The sequence below is a fragment of the Phyllopteryx taeniolatus genome, chromosome 12 (genome assembly GCF_024500385.1).
Source record: "Phyllopteryx taeniolatus isolate TA_2022b chromosome 12, UOR_Ptae_1.2, whole genome shotgun sequence".
NCBI lineage: Eukaryota > Metazoa > Chordata > Actinopteri > Syngnathiformes > Syngnathidae > Phyllopteryx > Phyllopteryx taeniolatus.
The window spans coordinates 20,302,298-20,325,874 of NC_084513.1; the positions used below are offsets into that span (position 1 = coordinate 20,302,298).

A 23,577-nucleotide genomic window follows, 5' to 3' on the forward strand; every position below is an offset into this window, starting at 1 on the left:
TTAGGAAAGCAACTGATCCAGAGGGTAACAATTTAAAGAGATCATTTGCAAGATTTATTAGCCTTGGACCCTTCGAGGAGTTTTGTGTGTGAAAAGTAGAACACAGCTGTGACAAGTCTCAGTGAAATGCTCGGACCACAGGGAAGCATTTGGCGGCGGTAGCTCAATCCATAAAAGTTTCGGCTGGGGAGTTGAGAATGAAGGGCCAAAGGGTCGCAGGTTTAAGGAGCGCAACGGACCGTACACTTGGAAATCACCGTAATACCTAACTCCAGCCCAGTTTATGCTGTTCTCTGTTGTGAATGGGAATCTGTGTTCAAAGCATGTAAAAACTAACAAAAAATGGAATAAATAACACATTTATTAGGGGTAAAGTATTCTGAAATCCGAACAAATGACTTATGTTTGATTTTTGGGGTGTACTGTTCAAAAGACTTTTTTTTCGCTGTTACCGATGATGACATCGTGAATCCGATTTAGATTTTTTTTTTTGACGTAATGAGACGCTTTGTGTTCCTTCTCGTCCACGTGACGCTAAAAGTGTCTTGCAAATCCGCTTCAGACCAAACATTTTCCATTCACTTTGTTTTGAAGCTGAGAGAGAACTGGCCAGATGAGCCCTTCACCCTTATTTAGTTTTCATAAAAATGAAAACAAAAATGTTGACAAGTCTCAGACAAGAGCCATTATGTCGGCCGAATGCATGTAGGCCAAAATCGCGTGGCTTAATTAGTCATGAAATTATGTGTGAGTTGTGATGATTTCAAAGTGATGCTTTTGATGACTGTTGAAATGTCATTTTACCTTGACACCCGTTGTTAGAAACTAAGAAAAACTTAAAAAGGACATTGCGGACATAGCCACTTAAACATTTTGAATCATTAAACGGACAATATGCATCTGATTTCTGGAATTAAAGACGTCGTTTGTGGTGTGCTTACAGACAGTAGGCCAAAAAGTGGGCCATAACGGCCACAGCGCTCGGGCACGGGGGTCAGACTAGACTTATCTTTGTCGCCCCAAGAGCGCCTGTCAAAATACAGAGACAACCGACACAATGGCAACTCTTCCAAATGTAGGCATTTTTACAACGCTGAGCACGGGGGGGTCGGGAAGGTTGCGCCTTCCCGGGCTGCGGCGCTTGGCTGGTGGCCCGTCACAGCGACGAGGCCAGCTGTCGTCTCAGAGAGAGGCGGGTTTGTTCGGTCGTCTCGAGGATGACGCGCTAACCGAAACTAAAAGCGCTCGCCGACGGGGCTCCGGCGGATTAGCCGATCTCCGCCGCGCATTCCTCAGGTTGTGGGAGGATTAGCCAATGTCAGAACTTCCCGGGCCAAACCAGAAGTCCAGGCTTACATTTCCCACCAGCTAGCTAGCTACCGGATAAACTTCCAACACATCCCACACAAAAAAACTCCCTGCAGGAATCTGCTAATCACCTAAGCTAGAATCCTCCTCCTCTTTCTCGTCAAGGACTTGACTCATTGTGACCACATGAAGTGACCACCAAGGGAGAGAAACTGTGCTGGTGGTGAAATTCATTCAGGATCAGATTTCACAAACAAACGAAGAATGAGAGCCAAGATCCTGAGGAAGGTTTAAGGAAGGACAACGTGCATTATCTTTCAATATTGCCTCGGGAAAGTCAAGTCAGCTCTCGCTGGGTTCAGGGTCGCAGCGTGACGAGGTGTTTCTACTGTATTTTCATTCATGGCCTTAGTTCAATAGCAGTGATTGTGACATCGACCAATCAAGAGCTTGTGTTCTGTTGAAGGTCACACAAAGCAGGAATAATCAGCGAAAACTCTGAAATGTATGCAAATGTTTGACTTGAAATATGCGTCACCACGGCCGTCTTTCCCTCTGCTTGCGAGACATCTCGTGGGCAGCGGACTTAATCCCGACAATTAAGCCAACATTCCGAGTAGCGCCGTTTCATTGGTGTCATGGGCCCAGCCACGAGATGTTCCGCCAAACATAAACCCCCTCATGCTCCAGAGTTGAATCAGTCCAGATGTTGTGTGTCACTCCTGTGTTTCTTGGAAAGCGGATAAGACGGCTCTGCTACTTTATTTGAGTCCACAGATGAGCTCATCTGAGTTTAATAAGAAGAACTTGAAACATAGTGGATGATGAACGGGCGGGGGGGGGGGGGGAATCCACGTGCGATAATGCCAGACTCCCTCATGAGGTGTCGCTTCCTCTCGTCGTGCTACACTTGCGTCTGGTCTTCATCATCTCGACGTGAGATGATCCTCGGACATCTCCTCCCCCTCACCTGCACTTCTGCTACATCCGTGTGGGTGAAGAACGTGCTGGAAACTCCGCCTACTCTGACGGCACCCAAAAACTTGCAGCTCCACTTGGCTGGACTTCAGCCTACGTGAATGCACGGCGACATCGACTTCGCTGTGGGGGAAGTAACTCAGGAACCAGGACCAGAATATGAAAACTGGAGGAAGTTTGCTTCCTGCTAGGCTATTGCTGAGAAAGGCACTGAACAAACTGGTTCAACTCCAGCTTCTTGTAATCAGTTCTGCAAAGAGTTTTGTACCCTCAACGAGAGTCTTAGACCCAAATTTATACCCCCCAGTCTGACCTTTCCACTATTTCACACAACTTCCATTGACCCTCTGAAACCAACAAATGTGTGTGCTGCCTTCGTTGCCCCATTTCATGTTGTTCCCTTTCATCATGGGTGTCAAACTCATTTTTGTCACAGGCCACGCTGTAGTTATGGTTTCCCTAGGAGGGCCATTAAGACCATATCAATGTATAAATTGCTCATCAAATTATAACATATAATATACACCAAAAGATTGATGGATAATTAGTTTTGAAATACGAAGCTAAGGAATCTTTTTTTACGTGGTTTGGTAACCAAAAAAAAATTCGCAATCTCTCAGCGTTCTTAAAAGTGAAGACAATTAGCAATTTTGGAAGCGATATGAGCAAGAAACGTGAAGTACAGACGCGCATGATTTGCTTTCTCGGGCCACATAAAATGATGTGGTGGGCCATATCTGGCCCCCGGGCTTCGAGGTTGACACCTGTGGCGTTCATGTAGTCCAGCAACACAGGAAAGTCCAACTTTGACGGGCACTGTGAAAGGAGCTTCAGATGACAACGCAGAAAAGCGAATGTTCCATTAAAAAAAAAAAATCCCCCCAAAAATATAAAGATGAAACTATTCAATAGTCGATGTTCTTTTTATGTGTTCAATAGTGTAATTATAAGTTTTCAAAATCTCAGACAAACTAATATATTGCACCACAAGGTGGCGCGTCGAGATCATATTTGGAAAAATATGTCACGTTTGAAACTACAGCAGAATGGCACATGACCAGAGAGAGCCAATCACAGCTTTAGAAGAAGCTGATGATGATGATGGGGGGGGGGGGGGGAATAAAAGCTTCTGCAGCTATTTTTCAAATGTAACTAAAATTGTAATTGTGGAAATTTCCTAAAGCAATTGTAATTGAATTACATATTTCCCCCAGTGATGTAATGGGTTATAATTACATAAATTGTGTGATTAGTTACTCCCGAACACTGTTCATAATGCTGTCTGATGCAAAGCTTGTATCTTCAAATTTAATCCCAAAACCATAAAAAAATGTTTCAGATAGTCCTAAAATTCGTGTTCTTATTGGCGTGGAGCACTGGCGTGTTTGAAAAGTGGCTCATGATACACTGGCAATTGCTTTCCTGGCAATGTGACCTACGAAATTGTCAAACGCGACTGATTATATTGATTAACGCCGCGCCGAGAGGGCGGAGCGAGTCATGCGCAATGTTGAACTACACGCAAGTAGGTTACTAGCCGATGATGACGACGGTTGGCTAGTACCTTACTTTAGACTACATGCCCGCCCCACATAGGCCCGGCCCCCCTCCCCAGGAGGGGGGCAGTGCGTGGAGCTCGAGAGCTGCAATACAAGTACAGTACAGCGAAGAGGCGAATGACGTGCGCTCTGCTGAAGTATGTAATAATTCAATGCAAGCAGGAAAGTGGCAGAAAGCTGCATCCACGTGTAATAAAGCAGTAATAACAAAGCACATGAAAGCAGAACACTTTAAGTCACTTTTTTTTTGGTTGTTTTTTTTTTGGTGGAAGTGTGGGGACTCACCTCAGCCGTGGCAAAGTCCACGCTTGACGAGACGGCCAGCAAGAGCAGGATGATGCCGGCGGGGAGCGCCATGTGTGCTGCGTCCGCAAAAGGGGCAGCTGCGTCCGCAAAACGAGCACCTGCGTCCGCAAAACGAGCACCTGCGTCTCGGCCTGTGCTTCCTCTCGCTCAGCGGCGGAGCGCGCTCTGCATCTTGCGTCCAGAAGAAGATATGAAGTTGTGATCGAGGCGAGTGGGTTAGGTTTGGGGGCTTGCGCCACACCTCCCCAAACCCCTCTCCACCCACTGCAACGACCACCCTCGCCAATGATGCGAACGAACACGACCAGTGCGAACATTTTGGACTTTTCGGCGGAAGGAGAGGGTCCACTCGGTCCACTTTGGGGGGCTTTTGGGCACAATATTCCAGTCGTGTCTGCTGCGGAGCGTCTCGTCGCTCAGTTGCGCGTAAAACTCGGGTGAGTGCGAGTTAATAATGAATGCGCTGCAACTCTGCGAAAGTTATTCAATGCAACTCCGTGTAAGTATGGCGGTGGCTTGTTTAGTTGACTTTCGCTGCGTCCTAGGTGGGCTACACAGTCATGTTTTGAGAGCTGCGTGGCGTGGGACTCTTTTGGGCGAACTATGCGAGGGCATCGCAACGGACACGTGACGCATCTCAGGTGAGCGCGTGTGTACAAACATCAGCTTGGGGAAAAAAAAAAAAAAAAGTTTCAGTCATATTTCATGCACTTGATCGCGCAGGTTGCTGCTGCTGTGCGCCTGCGTGGCCGTCCTCATCGCGGGAGCGCGCGCGGTGAGTGCTCACCTGTTTCCACGTGTTGTCGATTTAACTTTGTGTGTCGTCACAGTCAAGTGAGTGCAAAAAACAAAACAAAAAAAAAGCTGCCGTTTTAAAAGTGGGGATGCGTTTTTACAGTGGCTTTGCGCGTGTGGCTTTGTGATGGGATATGTGCGCATATAGTGGGAGTGTCACGAGTGGGGAGGATCTCCACGCAAATAGGGGAGGGGGGTCAGGCCCTGGAATAACGATTCAGTGCAGTGCGATTCATTAGCGTACAACAAATGTAGAAAAGACTCATGGAGAGTCTTCAGTTTGTCAAGTTAATCAAAAGAATAATTTGCAAGGAAAATAAAGAAAAAAGTTACCATAGAAAAGTCAGAATATTATGAAAAAAGAAAAAAAATAATAATCGTAAAATTGACCTGTTTTTGGGCTGTTGTTTTTTTCAAATGCCTTGGTTAAAAGGAAAGTAGTAATTGATGTCAAAGAAGCATGTTGACGTGATACATCTCAACCGATCGTTGTATGCCGAGGAAGAGTTAGGTTTAGCCTGGATTGTTAGCGGAAGTTAGAACAACAGACAGAAGAGTTATTTTGACAGCTTTGTGAAGCGACACGCTAGCATCCTTGCACTTTCAGTGCAATTTATTTTGTTTTTTTTATTTTCAAGAAAATCATCACATAAGCCATTTCCCTTCAAGTGTGATATTGTAGGATGATTTTGAAATGATATTTAAGAGTTATGAGACCACAATTTGTGCTATATTTACAATTTAAACAATGAATATAGGCAATTATAAAAATTTGGGGGGGGTCATGTTTCCCCCACCCTTGTTATTTGTCTCTATCCATCATGAATAATTGGATTTACCGTATTTTGATCACATGACACCAGTACAGCAACTCCATCGGTCCGAAAACTTTGAAAAACCGATCCGGATTGTAAACAAATAAGAACATTCCAACTACACGCAATCGATATTTTGAGCCACAATTTGCAAAACTACGCACGGAAACAAAGTTACACGACGAGATCCTGCGAATTCCGATTATGCTCGGAATGTTCACGGCTCGCAAACTTGAGGAATCTGTGACGACTCGTGACAAATAGCTCCGATTGCGGCCTACATCGTCTTGAACTTGGTTTCCGGGCGCTAAATCGGCGCTTGTGTGCGACCTAGCACCAGTTTCTCCCGTTTTTGACCGCCGACAGGATAGCAAGCTGCTTTTCTGCATGATTTTGGCAGTTTGTGTACAGTTGGCATCTTTTATGTTGGATTCTTATCGTTGCATATTTGCTATTTTCAATGTCATATGCAACAAATCTCCAAGCTTCATGCAATATTTTCTCAAGAAAAAAGCGCCCTTTGTCTTGTGTGTGTTTTTTTTTTAAATGAGATTTAGTTTTAAAAGCATGTGACACAGTCCATGTCCTCTATGGAGTGTGCCGCTCTGCTCCGAGACTATTTATACAAACGGTGACAGTGAACTCGTTGCAGTTTAGATCAATGTGATGTTTTCGGCAAATTTACCATTCAATGGATTGTTGAAAAAAAAAAAAAAAAAAAGGACTGTATTTATAGCAATTATAAAATCACACTTAAGTTAGTAAGTAAAGCAATATATTTATACTGTAGGTGATAAATGTGCAACTACGATTTAGCGCCTTGATCCAATGTGGTTACCGACTTTCAAGTGAGCCACATCCGATATCGTCGTGCGTTGGTAATCCCGTTCTTGAATTGTGGTGGAGAGTTGGTCATAGATTTGTTCATTTCTGTGCGACTTTTATAGGGTTGGACTGACGCTTCCCCGCTTTGGTTAAAAGGTAAACTGAATAATATTCCACCGGCCATTGTTTTCCCTCTTTAAGCACCTTCCAGTTTTGCTTTTAAATTTTAACTTGGAATTATGTTTGGGTACGCGTGTGCTCATATATTAATCCCTCACTATTTTCAGGAGTATATTAGTATTTTTATTATATACTGCTACAAATGTTGGGGGGGAACAAGTAATTGACACCCTCCCCCAAAATGTTTAGAATTTTCTATACGATATTAATAATTTTAATATACTAGATTCCAAAAAAGTGAAATATCATGTCAAAGTCATTTTACAACATTACCCTTCAACATAAATGGCTTACAGATTGTTGAGTCGTACTATAACGCGGACGCAGGTCAACTTCCGAGGTCTTGGACTTCTTTGGCCAGCAAACTTGTTGCGAGTAAGTCAACAGCGCCCCCTGTTGGGTGCGGCAAATTAGTGCGCCCATTTTGCCTCAGTCGCCCCATGACATAATTAACCAACAATTTGTCACAATAAACCAAATTACTAACACGAAATATATCTGGTCGTCCCATGTTATTTCAGCAGTCAAACAAGTCCCGGTTTAAATGAAGCATAATCCAGATGTCTATTATTGATGCCATTATTCGTGTCAGTTTAGCTCGTCATTGAATCTCGTGGCAACTGATTTGCCAAAGAGAAGAAACAAATAGTTATAGTGTGTAAAAAAAAAATGATTGGATTGATCAGTACACTCAAGTTCAATCAATAAACTGCCATATTCACATTTGTACTTGCAGACATTCAAAGAGGTGCCGAAAGGGAAATTAAAGAGGAAGTCCGGTTTCAAATACGGCAATCACCAGGAAACGTGCGACTAATAACACATTTCCCATTTGGTGGGATCGTTCAAGCTCAGCTGCGCATTACAACATATGTTTCTGTTCAATTTCATATCCAAACCTCACCCGCGGGACTTCACAGAATCTCTCAACCAGATCCCCACCTCTTGCGTGACAACTTTTTCCCACCATCCGTCCTCCACGCGATGTTTTGCGTCGGGAAAACAAAACAAAAAGGAATAAGATCTAAATAAAAGTACAATAAAACACAAATATCCGGTGGGAAAAGGCAATTCTAAATATCTGCTTTTAAGGAATCTACACTTGTTGGCTTTATTGTAATATCGTTTAACGTACAATGTTGTTTACATCCGTGCTCCTCTCGCACTGCCGTAAACGAGTATTTGCCGCTGATGTAAATATAATCTCGGGCGCCATATCGGCGTAGCGACACACATCGAAATAACGATATCAACGATAGAGGGTTATCTCGTACGGTAGACAATTATATATCGCATTACGTTGTATATCGTAATATCGCACAGCGCTAGTCCAGGGTCACCTTTCGCTTGAAGTCCACTGGGAAAGGTTCCGGCTCCTGAAAACCCCCTGTGCAAAGTTTTATAAGGACATACTATATTGGGAACTGGTTCTAGGGCTTCAGGGACTTCACTCTGACGCCGAAGCACCGAGCTAATGAGAGCTCAAACATACTTCCCAATAGACATACGGAACCTCCCTCATCAGTCGGAGGAAGGAAAGCCCTTGAGGCGAGAAACGCTAACAGGATGTTTCGGATCGGAGCTTTTGATTCACGTGCGTTTGAGAAGATATTTCAAGATGTGTTGGAGCGAGATGGAATGAGTGGGTGGGTCGGCGGGCTTCCGGGAGCGGATGTTTTGGGAATCGGAGGAAGAAGCGATTCGTCGCTACAGCTTTCCTACCGTACCTGGCGGCCAAGCAGCGGCATCTGCGTTCCCAGTTAAACTTGTCAGTAACGGATTATCGTGGTCTGTGTTGCGTTCATGGGCCCGGTGTGCTCTGTTACAATGCACGGTCAAACTCAATCAAATTTTGGATGATTATCAAACATAACAGAAATGATATTTTACCGTCAGGCCACGGCGCTAAAAACATGGTCGGTCAACGTGGTCAGACCGAACTTATGGATCTTATGTGGTCATGTCTTCAAATTCACATTGTCAAAATGTTTGTATGAGATCTAAACACGACAATCTTGAACAGTAACAATAAAGGAAAGACTAATGAAAAAAAGATCAGTTCATTTTATTTTTTTTTTTAGGTTTACCACATTTCAGTTATTGTATTCGGTTGGCCTTGAACAATCAAAACAGCAATGGCAAACAATGAATGCTGAATAGAATATTAACAAGGCTGCATTCCATAAAAAAAAGGTCCCACTGATTCATACAAAGTCAGTTTAGTTTTTATGGTCGCTGATTAACAGAAACTGTAAAAAGTCAGTCTCAAATAACATTTTAACTGATTTTCTGCCTGTTCTAAAAAGAAAAGCTCACCAGTGAAATTGTCAATTTTTGGGGGGGGGGGGCGGGGGGTGTTGCTATTTTACAAAAAAAAATTAAAAAGGGGGCAATGAGAGGGCATGATGTACCCCCAATCTCTTCTGAAATATTAAATTCATTGTGCTATTATAAATCACTTTTCTATGTGAACACGTGGCATGCGATATGAAAGGGGGTCACCTCCGACACGTGAGCGACCTCCCGAACGGGATCGAGTCGAGAGGAAGATGTCTGCCCGCGATAAGGCGAGGGAAAACGGCGAGTGTAACGTCTGGCCAAATAGCGGCGGTGATGCAGAAAGTCGAACGTAACAATCGGGGGAAGAGCCCATTGTTGAAGCCAAAAGACCCGCACGGTGCATACGCCTTCGCTGTCACCATGAGTGTGTCGACTCCATCGAGGTGTTTCTCGCACCTTGAGAGGATGATGACAGCGGCAGTGTTACATACATGAGAACGGGCATGCGCTTGTGTGCGCGTTTATTGCCTCAAGTGGTTGTTTCCTACACTTTTACGGGACTTTGTGACGATCGGTTTCCGCTACGTTTGGCTCTCGGGTGCGCAATTGATTTACGGTTTGTTAGGTTTCGATGAATGTTTTGAATTTATGCCACCGGACATGTACATACTGTATACACACACGTTTCTGGCAGATAAATGGCTAAACGTTCCTTGCAACACAGTGGACGCATGGAAGTACTGCATAAGAGCAGGTCACATAACGCTTTTCCGACATGTGCCTAAGAGTCCCGACTTCTAGAAATCATATCATCATATTGACTAGCCACGAGCTGCCAATCACCTTGAGTTCCACCTTGTACGCGAGGAATGGGCCACTATCAGATTCTCACGGTATGACAACCCTGAGCAAAAATATCACGGCTTCACTGTATCAATAATAGCTATTACAGCTCTAAAATGTATTATTTTGAAATGTTTGTGAAATAACTTTTTTTTCCCATTGAACATATGCCGTACGTACATTACTAAAACAAATATAAACAAATACTTTCAGTAATTTCTTGTGTATAATGCCCACCCATGTATACTACGCACCTCCAAAGTTGACCTCAAAATTCTGGAAAACCCTTCCACCGATGTATAATGCATTTTTACAAATATATTTGGCTTCTACCCATATGATCAAACCATTAAGTATTATCTGTATTTTGTTAGTTTATCCAAAGAATTATTCAGAAGTTAACCACTTTATTCGAGCACGAAATACTGTCTTTTTATTTACTCGCTCTTATTTTGAAATTCACAGCCCTCCTTTGATTTAGTAAATGAGAAAACACACAGTTGTGCTCATACGTTTGATTACCCAGGCACAATTTGTAAGATGGGTACAATTCCTTAAAAACATGAAGGGCCAGGTGAAACACATTTAATTTTATTTGAATGGGATTCAAATTAAAGTGTCAAGCATTTCAGATAAGCATTATTATCAAACAAAACATAACCATAAAGAAATGAATGATATTTCACAAATTCTGCCAGGGTATGTAAACTTATGAGCACAACTGTACATATATGCAGTCATATGTACCAATGTCATATTGGAATGAAAGTGGAGGCTACACTTTTTTTGAAAGTGGACAGCTTTTTCATAACCTCTAGATGTTTTTTCATTTTTTGTATACCTATGTCTAATGCGCACTATTGACCTTTGACCATTTTTGGGGGAGAAAAACACAACAGACCTCGTCACGAGTCCGCTTCAGCTGTGCGAGATCGCAATCGTGGCCCAATTTCGGGCATCTAAAAAAAAAATTCCTACAATTATTGTACGATCAACCACAATGGCTAGCTCTCTGGTAGACACTATTGCTCCTTGTCACACTTTCTCACAATATTTCTGACACAAATGCATCCGATCATCGCACACTAAACAGGTCACTACCGACGGCTCCTCGTTCTCGTGTACGCTGACAGCGTTCGACCATTCGAAATCAACTCCGAGAGGCAGATGAACAAAAATGGCACTAGCAATGATCTGATTGCATGTGTGGCTTCGTCTGCTTTCCCTTCTGCCACGTGCACAAAGTGTGGTGCGAGGTTATCTGGGCTAAATGTCACTTTTATGGGGAACTTCCTGAGTCGAGCATTGTGCGATGACAACATAGATTATGCGCGGAAGGTCTCTAAACAGGAAAAGGAAGGAGGGCGGAGTTCAATGTGTCAGAGTTTCTTTACGGCCCGGCTGGACCTCACATATTTTGGCTACCTCGCACGAGCTGCGTTGTTAACCCTTTGCTGACTGGGAGTGTACAGCGGGCATTTTCGGTGACATGTAAATGTGTGGTCAGCTAAAGCACAAGTTGATCTCGTTTTTCATGGACCACAAAGAGATTGGTTCTGCTTCATGGCTTTTTTTTCCCTTTTCAAAATCAGGTATTAGTTTTAGCAAAAGCGTGCTGACAAGTAGAGGTTTGAATTTTGTAAGGCGGCGATAAAGGTAACGAGTTTCAGTGGAATAGTCACAACAGTGCGTGCTATGCTGCTTGGTGCGCGCAATTGAAGGCTTGAAGATTACAAGCGCTACGCTTGTACCGTTCGTTGGTCTCGACGACAGAAGTTTGCAGGTGCCAGAAAATACTCGTCTCCACGGAACGCAGATGTCAAGCGGTTCTCCCAAACGACGCTTAGTTTAATACAACGAAGCATTAGCTCACGATTCACAGGAAAGCAAAAATCTTCAAGGATTTTTCAGTTAATACAATAAATGCTTTTGAGTTTGTCAAGAGAAAAAAAGGGGACACGGCTGTTGTTCGGCGAGCCTAATATTTCTTTTCTTCACTTTCTGTAAACCAAAGACCTATAAGTTATAAGTAGTCTTCAAACATTTTGCATAAGGATTCTGAGCTGTTTTTTTAAACAAAACTGCTCCTCTACAACTGCAGCTAACCAAATAAGAGACGCAATGCTCAGAATGATGCGGAGTAGTTCGAAACCACTGCAGCCACAAAAATAAACATGATTGCATTAACACAGCTGCAAAGGCAGAATTCCTCAGCTCATTTATTTGATTGTACAGTTCTACCTAATGAAGTTCATTCAATCACTCCGTGATTAGTTTGTGTGCAACCAGAAATAGACAAACACAGCCGCTGACTTTTATTTGAACAGTTTCTGGAAAAACGCCTCTATAATGTATCCAGGCCTCCATGATGAATGGAAGGAGGCCACAATGAGAGTCCTCAGTCCTCCCCCGCCGGTCGGTTCCCTTACTTCCTTTTATAGCCTCACACTTGTGTGCTCATTCATCGGAATAAAGGACGTCCCGCCGCCTGTCCTCCCTCGCTCTGAGTATTCCCTTGGTCACATTCCAAGTCTGTTGCCGTCAGGCTGCGAGAACGTGGACGAGAGGTGCTGGCATAATTTACGCCTCAGCCTGCAAGATGGTACGACGCCATCGTGGAGTATCAGCCTTCGGCGTCCATTTGTGTGCGCGCTGAACGGAGGTCCTCCTCCACACGAGGGGCGTCCACCTTCCCATTTCCACACCAGCTGTGCTCTAACTGGCGGACTGACTCGGTCGGTTATCTCATGTCACGGAAGGAATGTTAGCTTTTCTTTTTTTTTTTTTTTTATTTACACGCGCACTTTGTGATAAACTATTGACCGAGCCCGATTGTTCGCCTCCTCACTCATCTGACTGCTGCAGTTTATTTTCTCTTTCAGTCTTCTTGACTGTTTTCACACAGCGGTGGGCAACCTGTGGCCCGTGGGCCATATTACGGCCCACAACAGCATTTCATCCGGTCCGCCACGCAATTCTATGCCCAAGCAAAACAGAGGAATAGCTATGAAAAGCCCCCAAAATATTTAACTTCACAATGATTTAATATTATTAGGGCTCTTCATGTCATAAAAATGTGAAACATTTCAATAGATTTGGGATCTCTCTCCATACAAATTGGGCTTCAGGTCATAAAATGGAAAGCTTTTATGTAATTTTTTATTTTGGGCTTATTTTCTTTGAATGTGACAGTGGTCTCAATTCGATTTTTTCCTCTTCAAGCTTCTGATTGGTTCAAATGGCCTTGTGGGTAGGTTATAGCACCACCTGTTGTTTCGGTATAACCCCGAAAGGTTTCAAATGAGCTTTACATGGACAGAGATTGTTTTTTTATTAATATAATTTTCTGTTCCCGTTGTTTCCTCTGGAACAATCGTTTCGGAATTCGAACAAATCAGAGGTCGACCAGCAGCCCGAAATAGATTGCGTGCAACCTCAGAGCGCTTCACATCGTTATACTCAGGCTTCCCACGTCTCCGTTCGTATGTAAACGCTTCCAGATTGTCCCATTTGGACGTCAGTCATAGTCTGATTCTGGGATTGAACAGCGGATTTTACCCCCCGCCCCCCCGAACACCGTTTGACAGGTTGACGTGGGCGCTGACGTCCAGATTCGATTTAAATTGGATCTAATCCCGTCTCCATTTAGCTCCTGCTAACCGCAAGAAGCGGTGATTAGGAGCGTGGCCCACTGGGAAATGAAGTTGCGGCTGTGTATGACCTACGCCAGCACAAAGGGAGGCAAGGTCCAGCTGTGTCAGCCAAAAGGGCAGAAATGTGAGCCGTGTTTATGCTGGAGCCTCGCCAGCAGAGCTCAGCGGGAGTTAGCGGTGCTCTGCGCTGTTCCTTCAACGGAAGAACATGCCGCCTTCACGGTTATGAGCCGGTCTTTGCTACGTGACCATCTTTTTGTGTCCTTAGGCCTCATTTTCAACACCCCCAAGTTTGTTTTAATTTGTATGGCAATAATTCACGGACAAATATGAGACCAAGAGGTCTCCTCTACAAGTCTCCTTGTGAAAACCGTCTTGACTCGCTTTCGGTGATGGCTCTTACGAAGCCTTGGGGAACAAAACATAACAGTAAAAAAAAAAAAAAAAAACTTTCATATAACCTTAACTAGTTGCAGTAGTTTTTGAAAAAACATTTGCTAAAATTGAAGGAAATTGCATTGTTGATTGTTGTTAGAGTGCCCTTTGCCCTCTTTCTGCATTGTTGGTCAAGTTCATGAATATTTCCATGGTCTTGGTGACGTTCAGCTGCAAACAAGCAGGGAAAGCGGCGCAGCATGTTTACGATGACGAAGGGGATGATGGATGTCTCTGAAGAGGGAAGAGCCATCGAGGGTCTTTTGGTGACGAGAGACCATCTCTGTTCTCGGCGTAAGAAATTCCTGATTGGAAAATATGTACACATTTGGCATTCGGCAGAAACTCTCAAATCTGCGTGAACCTTGGTTAAACGTGATGATCTAGAGATTTCCCATTTTATTCTTCCAGCAGGCCTCGGCCCAGTTTTCAACTCGGTGGCAAACTATTTGCCCGTTTCCTTTTGTTTTTCCGACTGTGCACATGTAACATCAGGGCTGGTTTGATAGATTGGCTTTTTAACAGGACGTTGATGGTTGCTGCATCAGGATGCAGAATTTGCAGTAATAAAGCAACGGTGAAGACAAGTCTTCCAGAAAGTTCCTTATCATCACCATGAAGGCCTTTGGGAGATCTGGTGTAAAATCAAGATATGCCCCAGCTAGAATAGCAAATCCAACACAAACAAGGCTATGTTTGGCATTTTGCTTGTTCAGCTTTACTTGTGTTTTACTTCTTTTTAGGGTGTTTGTTTGCAGAGGAGATCTGATTCAGTTCCATGTCGGCCTATTGTTGCAAGACAAAGACAAACAGAAAACGTTCCCGCTTGACACGCTGTCGTCCTCCAAGGTCATTCTGGTTGAAGCAACTTCCATGGACTGTTTCACAAACACACTGAGGCAACATTTCCTTCTGCCAATATAAGAATCACACTAACAGGCTGTAACAATAAGCAACTTTAACTCTGCTTTGGTGCACTCCTGTGCAGTTTTATACAAGCCCAATAAAAGTGACAGTAGGAGATCTAGACACACTTCCTTCCGCTTTTTAACCTGAAATCAAACAACACTAACGTTCAAACAACCAATAATGTGTCCAGTAGCGTTGAATTACTTAGAAACATCAAACTTTAAATCACTTTTACACTAACGAAGGATATTGAAAAGGCGGTTTCGGAAGGAAAATCAGTTTGTAGGTCACAGCCGCTTAGCTGCCGTAAGCGTTGCAGTGTTGCTTTGGTGGTCCGTGTGAACGGAGATCAATTCGACTTGCGTGAAACTGTTTAAAAAGACAATCAGATGATGGTCCGTTATTTACATGTACCCTAAAACATGAGAACAATCTTTAAAAATGTATTTTTGTTTTCGTAAGTGGACCGACTCAAACGTAATATAACAAAAACCCGAGGTGGCAAGACATATTTACAAAATGTCCAGGAAGAATGTCATTACACGAACAGTAGAAGAGCAATGGTTGGGGTTAATTACATAGAACAAACAATAAATGATGATAAGCTTGATTTTCTCAAGAATGGACTATTGGCCCCTTAGGGATACAACCCAAGTCTATAGAAAGAATTACTCATATCCACTTTTGTCATAACATTCCTTCATACAGATCTTTCTTCTGAAAATGATCTTGAAGAAAGGCATTTCCGTTGCTCAACCAGGGAGTAAGCATGCTCGTCAGCGAGCACCCACACTGACATATCAGACACGGTGTTTCCTTCACAGATGTGACGCATCTCGTCGGGAGTCAACACTTCCGCTCTTCGATACACATCGTTAGCGTAAAACGTGTCAGCTGTTGTCCCGGCAAGCCGCTAACTGACAAATCTTTTCTAAACGAAGGCGTTTGGTTGCGCTTGTGTGGATGATTCTGCGTTCAAACAACGTCCAAAGTGTCCTCCAAATAAAAGTGGCAAATCTACGGGCAAATGGCGGTGCTGTCCTATAGTCACATGGTCAATATGTGGGAAAGGACAGGATGAAAAGTAGTGCAGTTGCCTTTGTACTTCTTATATGTGGTTAAGAAGTCCCAAAACATTCTTTATTACCATCTCAACAGGTTTCCATCAAATTGTCCTCCTCAGGAAAGTCTTTCGCCACCAAACGCATTTCAAACACAACGGTGGTGGCGACACGCCCTCCTCTGTGATCTCCAACATTCGATCCGATGACAACCACGGGGATTCTGGCGCAAACACTGTTTATGCTCCTCGACGTGGTTTCGTGTTGAAAGCTAAGCATCCGTCTCAAAGAGGCACTTTGTCCACTCTCACGATCAGCGTTACAGGAGCCGCTCGTGACATCAAGGCTGACCCCTGACTGCCCGAGTGTTTAAACAACAAGCTGTAGCTTTTAAAACAAAAACAAAAAACAGTGTTGAACATGCTATAAACAGGAAAACGGAGTAAGAGGAAAAGCAATGCGCGTTGCTTCCATTGCGGCCTTCCTCCAGACCAAGCTAAAAAAAATACAAAAATCAATCGGTCACACAGGTCCCAAGTGACGTTATCGTTAATCGTGCGCGCATCACATCATGGTTCTAATGAGTCACTTGTCAAGGGAGATGAGCAAGTGTGTACAGCTGCCGTTTGGACATCACACGCTCGTACGACCGAGGCGCTCACAACATGGCAACGCCACATATATTGCATCGGGGAGGGAGGCAGACGTGACCGTGAGAAAAAGAGCGCTGTTGACCCAGCTGCTTTTATTTCATTTATTCAACACGATCTCAAGGCATCAGTCGACATTCGGAGCGAGGCCGTGAAGGATGAGGAGGTAACAGAAACAACATTCCTCGCCATTGATTTCACCACTAAGTCCTCGTACAGTACTAAACGCGGGATGACAAAACCCTAGGCCTTTTCAAATTGCATTCCAGATAAATTGGCACATCAGAGGCGTACAAGTAGCCTTGAGATTTTTACTGCTACGCCTGTGTCTTTCAGACAAAACTCACAGAAACGGGATACACTGTATCCCTGTTCATCACGGCGGATACGTTCCACAACCACCCGCAATATAGAGAGACCATATACATTAAAAAAAATAATATCTCTTCCGCTTAACACATTCACTGCCATCGACGGCTTTAGAAGTCAAATATCCATGTTAACTGGGAAGGCTGGCAGTGAATTAATTAAATATATTTTGCTTGTTAAAACACTTTGTAAACACATTGTGAACGGATTCGAACACAAAAAAAAGCAAGCATATAATGTATTGAAAATACTGCATGGATAGTAGTATGTGTGTCAAATGTATCTCTGTACGACGTTAGGCCTGGTGGGGTGGAAACGTGAGGTTGCCGAGTCTGTGTGCGAGTGCTTGGGCGTGAGCTGTGGGTGACAGCAGCTCATGTGTGCTCATTTTGTTTGTGTATTACAGTAAGTGTGCTTTAAAAGACCATAAAAAGCAATTGCTGTAAGCCGCAGATTTCTGTGATATAACAGGGATTTATGCAATAGGCTAGTAGATACGTTAGGTTAGGTTAGGGTTAGGGTTAACCTAACCTAACCCCAACCGAGCTTATTGGTGGATATTTTTAACTGTAACTTGTCAGCCAATTGGAGACGGAGTTGCCAGTCACAGACGAAATGAAAGGATCGAGGAAATATGTTGACCAGATTTGTTTGTTGCCGATGTCACACAAAAAAAGTTGAACTTTTCAGAATTCTTGGTGCGTTGTGATCGGGTCGAAGTGGCCGTTCCAAGCAGACTCAACATTTTGACACGCTGTCATTTTTGGGAAATCTTGTCAAGTAGCTACTAAACGGCAGAAGGAGATAAATGCTGACTCTTCCTTTATGCCCAATTGCCAGGACGGGGCTAAGCTCTCCAAAACAAATTTACAAAAATACGAAGCACTTAGAAACAAATAAAATACAATATGAATGTTGAATGTAACGCAATTAAAACATTTTGAGTTCGATTTCTCTTTTAAATGGCATTGGATCTACAGTATGTAGAGAAAATGTAATTTCTTCAACAAAATTGAAGAGAAAGTTTCTGGCCCATGTTGATTGAGATCTTAGACCAGCACTTGTCAAGGTTTGGGTTTTGGAGGCAAGAGGTGCAGGACCCAAGCGCAGGGAAGCCGGGAGGTAAGACAATGGTCAAAAATGGTCCTTTATTTTCAAAAACAAAACAAAAAAAGCAAAAAGGATCATGGCGAAAACACTAAATTAAAGTCCAAAAATCCTCATTATGAGCTTTGTTGTATTTTTGATACAGCCCTTGTAAAATCATGAACGATCATGACAAGTGTAATCAATGTAATGTAAGCTATGTTGTGCAGTCGGGTGGAGGAAACAGGATACTGTACTTCTTTTGTATTGGGTCACCTTGGACTGATGGTGCATTGCTGTAACGTGAGGGACTTGCCTTTAAGGGAGCTATTCCTTTGTGCCGTTGACGAAGGCTATTGTTTGACGTAGTCGTCCGCCTCGATGTGGAAAATGTGGCGACTGCGCCGCATCCTCATTGGGATGAAAGTGACTTCCTGCCTTGAGTCTCCATTCCCCACGGTGGCCCTTGCAGATGTTTGCTTCTCTGCGGCCTCCATCACGCGATGGGCTCATCGTATGTGCGAAACATACGCCTCGGAGCGTCTACCAGCGTGGCGTGCGGTGAAGATTAAAGCGCGGCAACAGCGACATCAAGTAACACTTTGAAAGGAGCCCTCAGACATGTAAAGAAACGCAGACTTGTAGATTCCATAAGGGGGTGGGGGGGACGGGGGACGAAGAGGGTATTTTTGTTGGGGAGATCATTAGAGGACGGCGCGTCGCCGGTAAAAGAAGCTCTTTGTGAGCTCGTGAGGAGGGTCTCAATGTGGCCCTTTGTCAGCGGGGAGGCTCTCAGACTGAGGAGGGGAAGATTGTTCTGATTCCTTATCCACCACTGTGGGCACAAATTGGACAGTTTGGACTTTTGCACAAGGGACATTTGGTGCCCTGGTCGGCTTTGGCATGACTGTGTAGGTGGAAGACGTAGGGCTGAACTTACATGAACAACTGGTTCACTCATCTATGGAAGAACTACAATTGAATTTCCTTCATTTCCTGTGTGGGAGGCGCTGTGTTCCATTAATATTAGTTACCCTCTAGCACCATGTGGGAAAAGTTAAGTGAGACTTCTTAACTGCAGACAACTTTGAGCAATTGCTTCAATTTGAAGACTCTGCAAGTCCGCATTTGAGCGACTTGTGTGAATGCGTCTGTTGTGTCAAGACCTGTGTTTGATCAAGACCCCACTTTGTTTTGCCATTTCTGACCAAGCGATGCGGTCCCGACAAGACACAAAGACGTTTGGTTGAACTTTGAAACAAGCGCCATTGTTGTCCTCTTCGGCAAGCGCAGGGACTTTTGAGGCCTTTGACCTCTGCCTTCAATGATTGCGGGGGGCCCTCACACAGACCGGAACAGCGACAGCGGGTGGTTTCGTCGGCGACGCAGACGTTCATAGAGCTACTTAAGCTGTCAGGGAGCTTCTCTTTATCAAAGACACATGCTAACCGGTCTTCTCTGCACTTCGGCTGTGACTCATTCAAGCTCTCCAGTTGCGTCATCAACAGCAGCTATGTCCACAAACCAAAATGTACACAAACAACACCTCCACGACACAACACATCACCAAACACCTGTGTTCCATCAGTCCTGTTTCCACCTAGCAAAGGAGTTGTGAAAGTTACCAAAAAGAAGTGATCAGTACCGCACCTTTTTGTGGCATCCTCAGGCTTGCTAATCTTGGAAAAACACTCCTTCCTCGGTCTCCTCTCATTATGATGACAGGAATACCCGCGGTTATATCCATTGATAACATTTAGAAGGTCGTTTTTGTTCCCTCCGGATCATCAAAATAGACTCGTAGGATTTTGGAGAGCAGATCCTCAATTGGAATCATGCTCACGCAAATCAGGGTCAATTTTTTAGGATGATTTGAATCAGTTTCTTCTTCTTTTGTTGTTACCAGCCTGCACCGTTAGACTTGAGTAATGCACGTGAACAACTCAAATTCAGAGTTCAGAACTTTCAGGGAGCAATTCACCCATTCCATTTTCATACGCCCATCGATAGAGACCGATATCTCCATTAGGTTTGACGATTGCTTAGCATACCGCGGCGGACTGAACTGAAACGGTATGTATTGTTAGAAAGAAGACAGCATGAAATGAGCCAGTTTCCTGAATGTTTGCTATGTGTTCCCTGGTTGCTAATAGCTGCATGTCGTATGTTTGTGTCTGCAGGGTGGGAAGAAGCACAGCGGTCCCTGCAGAGGAAGAGACTGCAGCGGAGGATGCAAATGTTTTCCCGAGAAGGGTGCCAGGGTAAGTCCCTTACTGTTCTAAATAGCTGCATAAATAAACCTCTTGGTCATCGTACTGGACGACCAAATAAGGCTAAGACGGCGCAGCGCGCGGTCTGAAAGCTCCTTCAAAAGTAGTTGCGACGGCTGAAGGCGCATCACTCAAATTGGCTCACGTGTTGATGCTTCAGGCGGCATCTCATCGTCACTACAGATGACAAAGAGGCAACATATTGCAGTGTCCCAATTGTGTATCTCAAGCTGTTTATATCACGAGTTCTAGACATAGTTGTCTCTGTTTATGAAGCTAAGAGCAACATTGCGTGTCATCGCAACATTGACAATGACATGACATGACCAGACAGAAAACCATGGCGCAGGAACCCACGTGACTTGGAAATGCCACTCTTTCTCGAAGCTACAACTTTGGAATTCTCACACCATTCATCATTGCAAAAGCAGAAGGTCAGGTGGAAAGTAGTGCGTCGGGTGTGGGAGGGAAACGAAGGCCAGAAATGAAAGACGGGGACAAGTGCGAGGAACCTGATGCGAAGGTTTGAGCCCATAGAGACAGACATAGACTAAACATGCTGGATAATCATCTCAGAACGAATGACGCCAGACTGCTTTTCCCCTCACTTGAAACACGTGCGGACCGTATCAGTACATAACGTTTGCATCCCTCGGGCTCTGCAACTTTTGGAATTGGACAACCAGCACCTACCTGCCGCATGTGTGAACATTTCCATCTGCTCTTTAAACGCAGGAAGAAGGAAAAACGCGAACTTCTGGACAGTCCAATTGTGGACACCTAACGATTTAAAACCACTGTTTGTTTGTCTGCAACTCACGAATCAGTAGAAAAACGGAAAATACATTGACAGCGGTATAACAAGGTAAAACATGTAAAAATTGTACTTGCAGTGAACCACATCGCACGCACATTTGGCTAACGCGGCACATCGGCATTAAATTTCATTTTGACCAATTTGAGGTGCCCTTCATAGTTTGAGTTTGTTTTTTTAACCAGTCGTCACGGTCTCTTCGTCCGGCCACTCAGTAGAGACCAATAACCCTGTTGGGAAGGCGTCCATATAAGCTGCTGTTGTACGTTGGCTACCCTGACTATTTACAAGAGCAACTTTACAGTAGCTGTTGACCTTGACCCTGCGTGCTCACCGAGGAGGATACAGGAAAAGCCCATGAAAAGGTGAAGCCGCATAGAGGAAGTCTCGCATTCCACGTCGGAGCAATGTGCGAGAATTTGCGATGAGAGGGTCAGCGAATTGCCTTTATCTCCTTCCTCCTCGCCCGCTATCTGCGTCAAAAGCACTTCCATCATGCCGGAAAAACGCCATAGCGACGTGCCAAGCGGGAGAAGATGTTTACATTTTGCCACCTGGACGGGATTTCTCCACCGTGGCAATCAGCAGCCTGCACGCTCACAAATAACGAGGCAATAGATGGCAATTAATGAGCTTTTTGTCAAACACACAAATGCAAACTTTTCTTGGAACTCCTTTATGAAGTTAATACTCTGTTCTTTTGCTACGTAATTACGTTGCAAACAAACAAATGTCGAACAATACAATATCGTGTAAACATGTGCTTGGGTTTTCCCCTCGCTAGCACTGAAGCTCCTTAGATCACGTTCTCCTTGTCTGCCAGCCAAGTACCTTAACGTTGGGAAAATGACAGAAAGCAAGATGTTCCCTCACAGATGTGCTCATCATCTCTTTGTCTTCGACACGCATCTCATTTCCCCGCCAAATCTCCGTGGCGGCGACAGTCTGCCAAATGCTTCGCAGCTGCTTGATTTGGCGAAGACTCATCTCAGCTGCGATGCTGAATGACACCAGTCATCGGTAGCTACTTCCCTCGAACAACATTCTGTTTGAAGGCTCGCAATGGTGAGCAATTGTTGACTAAATGTTAGGTAACGTCTTGATCTCATGATGTGAAAAATGTGATGAAGAGGACTGTTGAAATTAAATTCTAATTGGACAGGACACGTATTAGTCGGTCAGCTCCTTGTTAGAGAACAGCAAGTTGTGCAAAAAGCACTGCAACAGTCGGACATTCGAAGGTTTAGAGAAAATCAAATGAAGTTCACCTCTAAAGGTTGCAGTGCATTTTAGGTTCATTATAAAATTGTACCCGAAGGTCCAAGATTCCCTAACCTTTTGTGAGTAGAGTACGGCGTACACGCGAGGGCTGAAATGGATAGAAACAAAAGACGGCCTTTGCGCGGAGCAAATGTTTCCCTCGTAAATCTTTGGCCACCCACTCGCCTGGCCGAGATCATCTTTGGAGGAATGCAGAAAAATATCTCTCACTCCTCCATGTAACGGTATTTGTTGTTACTCTGCATTGACGGCCATGTTCTGAAAACCTTAAAGTGGAAGTGTCGTCTTTTGATAAGAAAGCTCACAAGACTAATTTTTTTCTGACGCATTAGCGCTTTGGAATCAGAAGATTTTGAAGAAAAAAAAAACCGTGGCAACAGTCGAAGCGGAACAAAAGGCAACCTCTGTGCTCAGCCCGAAAGCATGTTTAGCAGTTCAATGCCATCTTTTGTGCTGGCTTTTTGGGACCATCTTCACGCAAAAAGGCCTTAAGGATTTTTATATTGCCGAAGGAATCCGAGAACAGTGGCGTCTGTTTGCACGAGTCCCCCTCGATGAGGTTCAGGCATCATTGGCGCTTGTGCAGATGCTGGGGGAATCTGGCTGCTCCATCCTGGGAAACACTGGCACAGGAAATGGCAAATACACAATGACAGACCACTGATCTTTTATTTTTTTCGATATGGATGGCTTCTGTTTTTGTGGGAAAAAGATTTATTTTTTATTTTTGCCAGCAGCGGCTATAAATGGCCGAGATTTCCTTGTTCCATGAAAACAGCCTCGCACCGCCATTCTGATTCTGCCGCCCGCAAATATCATGCGCTTCCCTGTCCGCTCCAGGGACAGGATAACGGGCCGACAAGGAGTGTTGAGGATTTTTAAAAGGTTCAAAGACCTTGTGATCTGTCCAAGGGATCACAACCACTTGGAAAGGCCATACTTGATAGCTCCTGGGTGCGTAAGATCAAGTCAGAACAATTCCAAACTTCCAAACACTTGACGTACACGTTTGCTCAAGAGCGCTTCTCGTTAAACCTCACGCAAACAGGATGCGCCGTTTTGTGGATGGGGCGCAACCCTTGAACTTAAACGGCGGACCACCTCCTGGTTCGGACGGAAGCACCAGACAACGCCCACGCACACAATTTGATTCAATTGTA

At 44.2% G+C, this 23,577-nt stretch overlaps 2 protein-coding genes across 3 annotated transcripts in view; one reads left to right on the top strand and one right to left on the bottom strand.

Annotated features, from left to right (window-relative positions):
- col4a1 (collagen, type IV, alpha 1) overlaps positions 1-4,348 on the bottom strand; it is a 34,075-nt gene extending 29,727 nt beyond the window's left edge. Inside the window, exon 1 of the mRNA XM_061792053.1 lies at positions 4,131-4,348. Within this exon, the coding sequence (XP_061648037.1) occupies positions 4,131-4,202 (72 nt within the window). The 5' untranslated portion in view covers positions 4,203-4,348. The remainder of the gene's footprint in view (positions 1-4,130) is intronic.
- Positions 4,349-4,421: 73 nt separating this feature from the next.
- The window catches only part of col4a2 (collagen, type IV, alpha 2), a 45,940-nt gene continuing 26,784 nt past the window's right edge, over positions 4,422-23,577 (top strand). For both annotated transcript variants that reach the window (XM_061792050.1, XM_061792051.1), the window contains exons 1-4: positions 4,422-4,588; positions 4,697-4,792; positions 4,875-4,926; positions 20,233-20,313. In XM_061792050.1, coding sequence (XP_061648034.1) covers positions 4,437-4,588; positions 4,697-4,792; positions 4,875-4,926; positions 20,233-20,313 — 381 coding nt within the window. In that variant the 5' untranslated portion in view covers positions 4,422-4,436. The remainder of the gene's footprint in view (positions 4,589-4,696; positions 4,793-4,874; positions 4,927-20,232; positions 20,314-23,577) is intronic.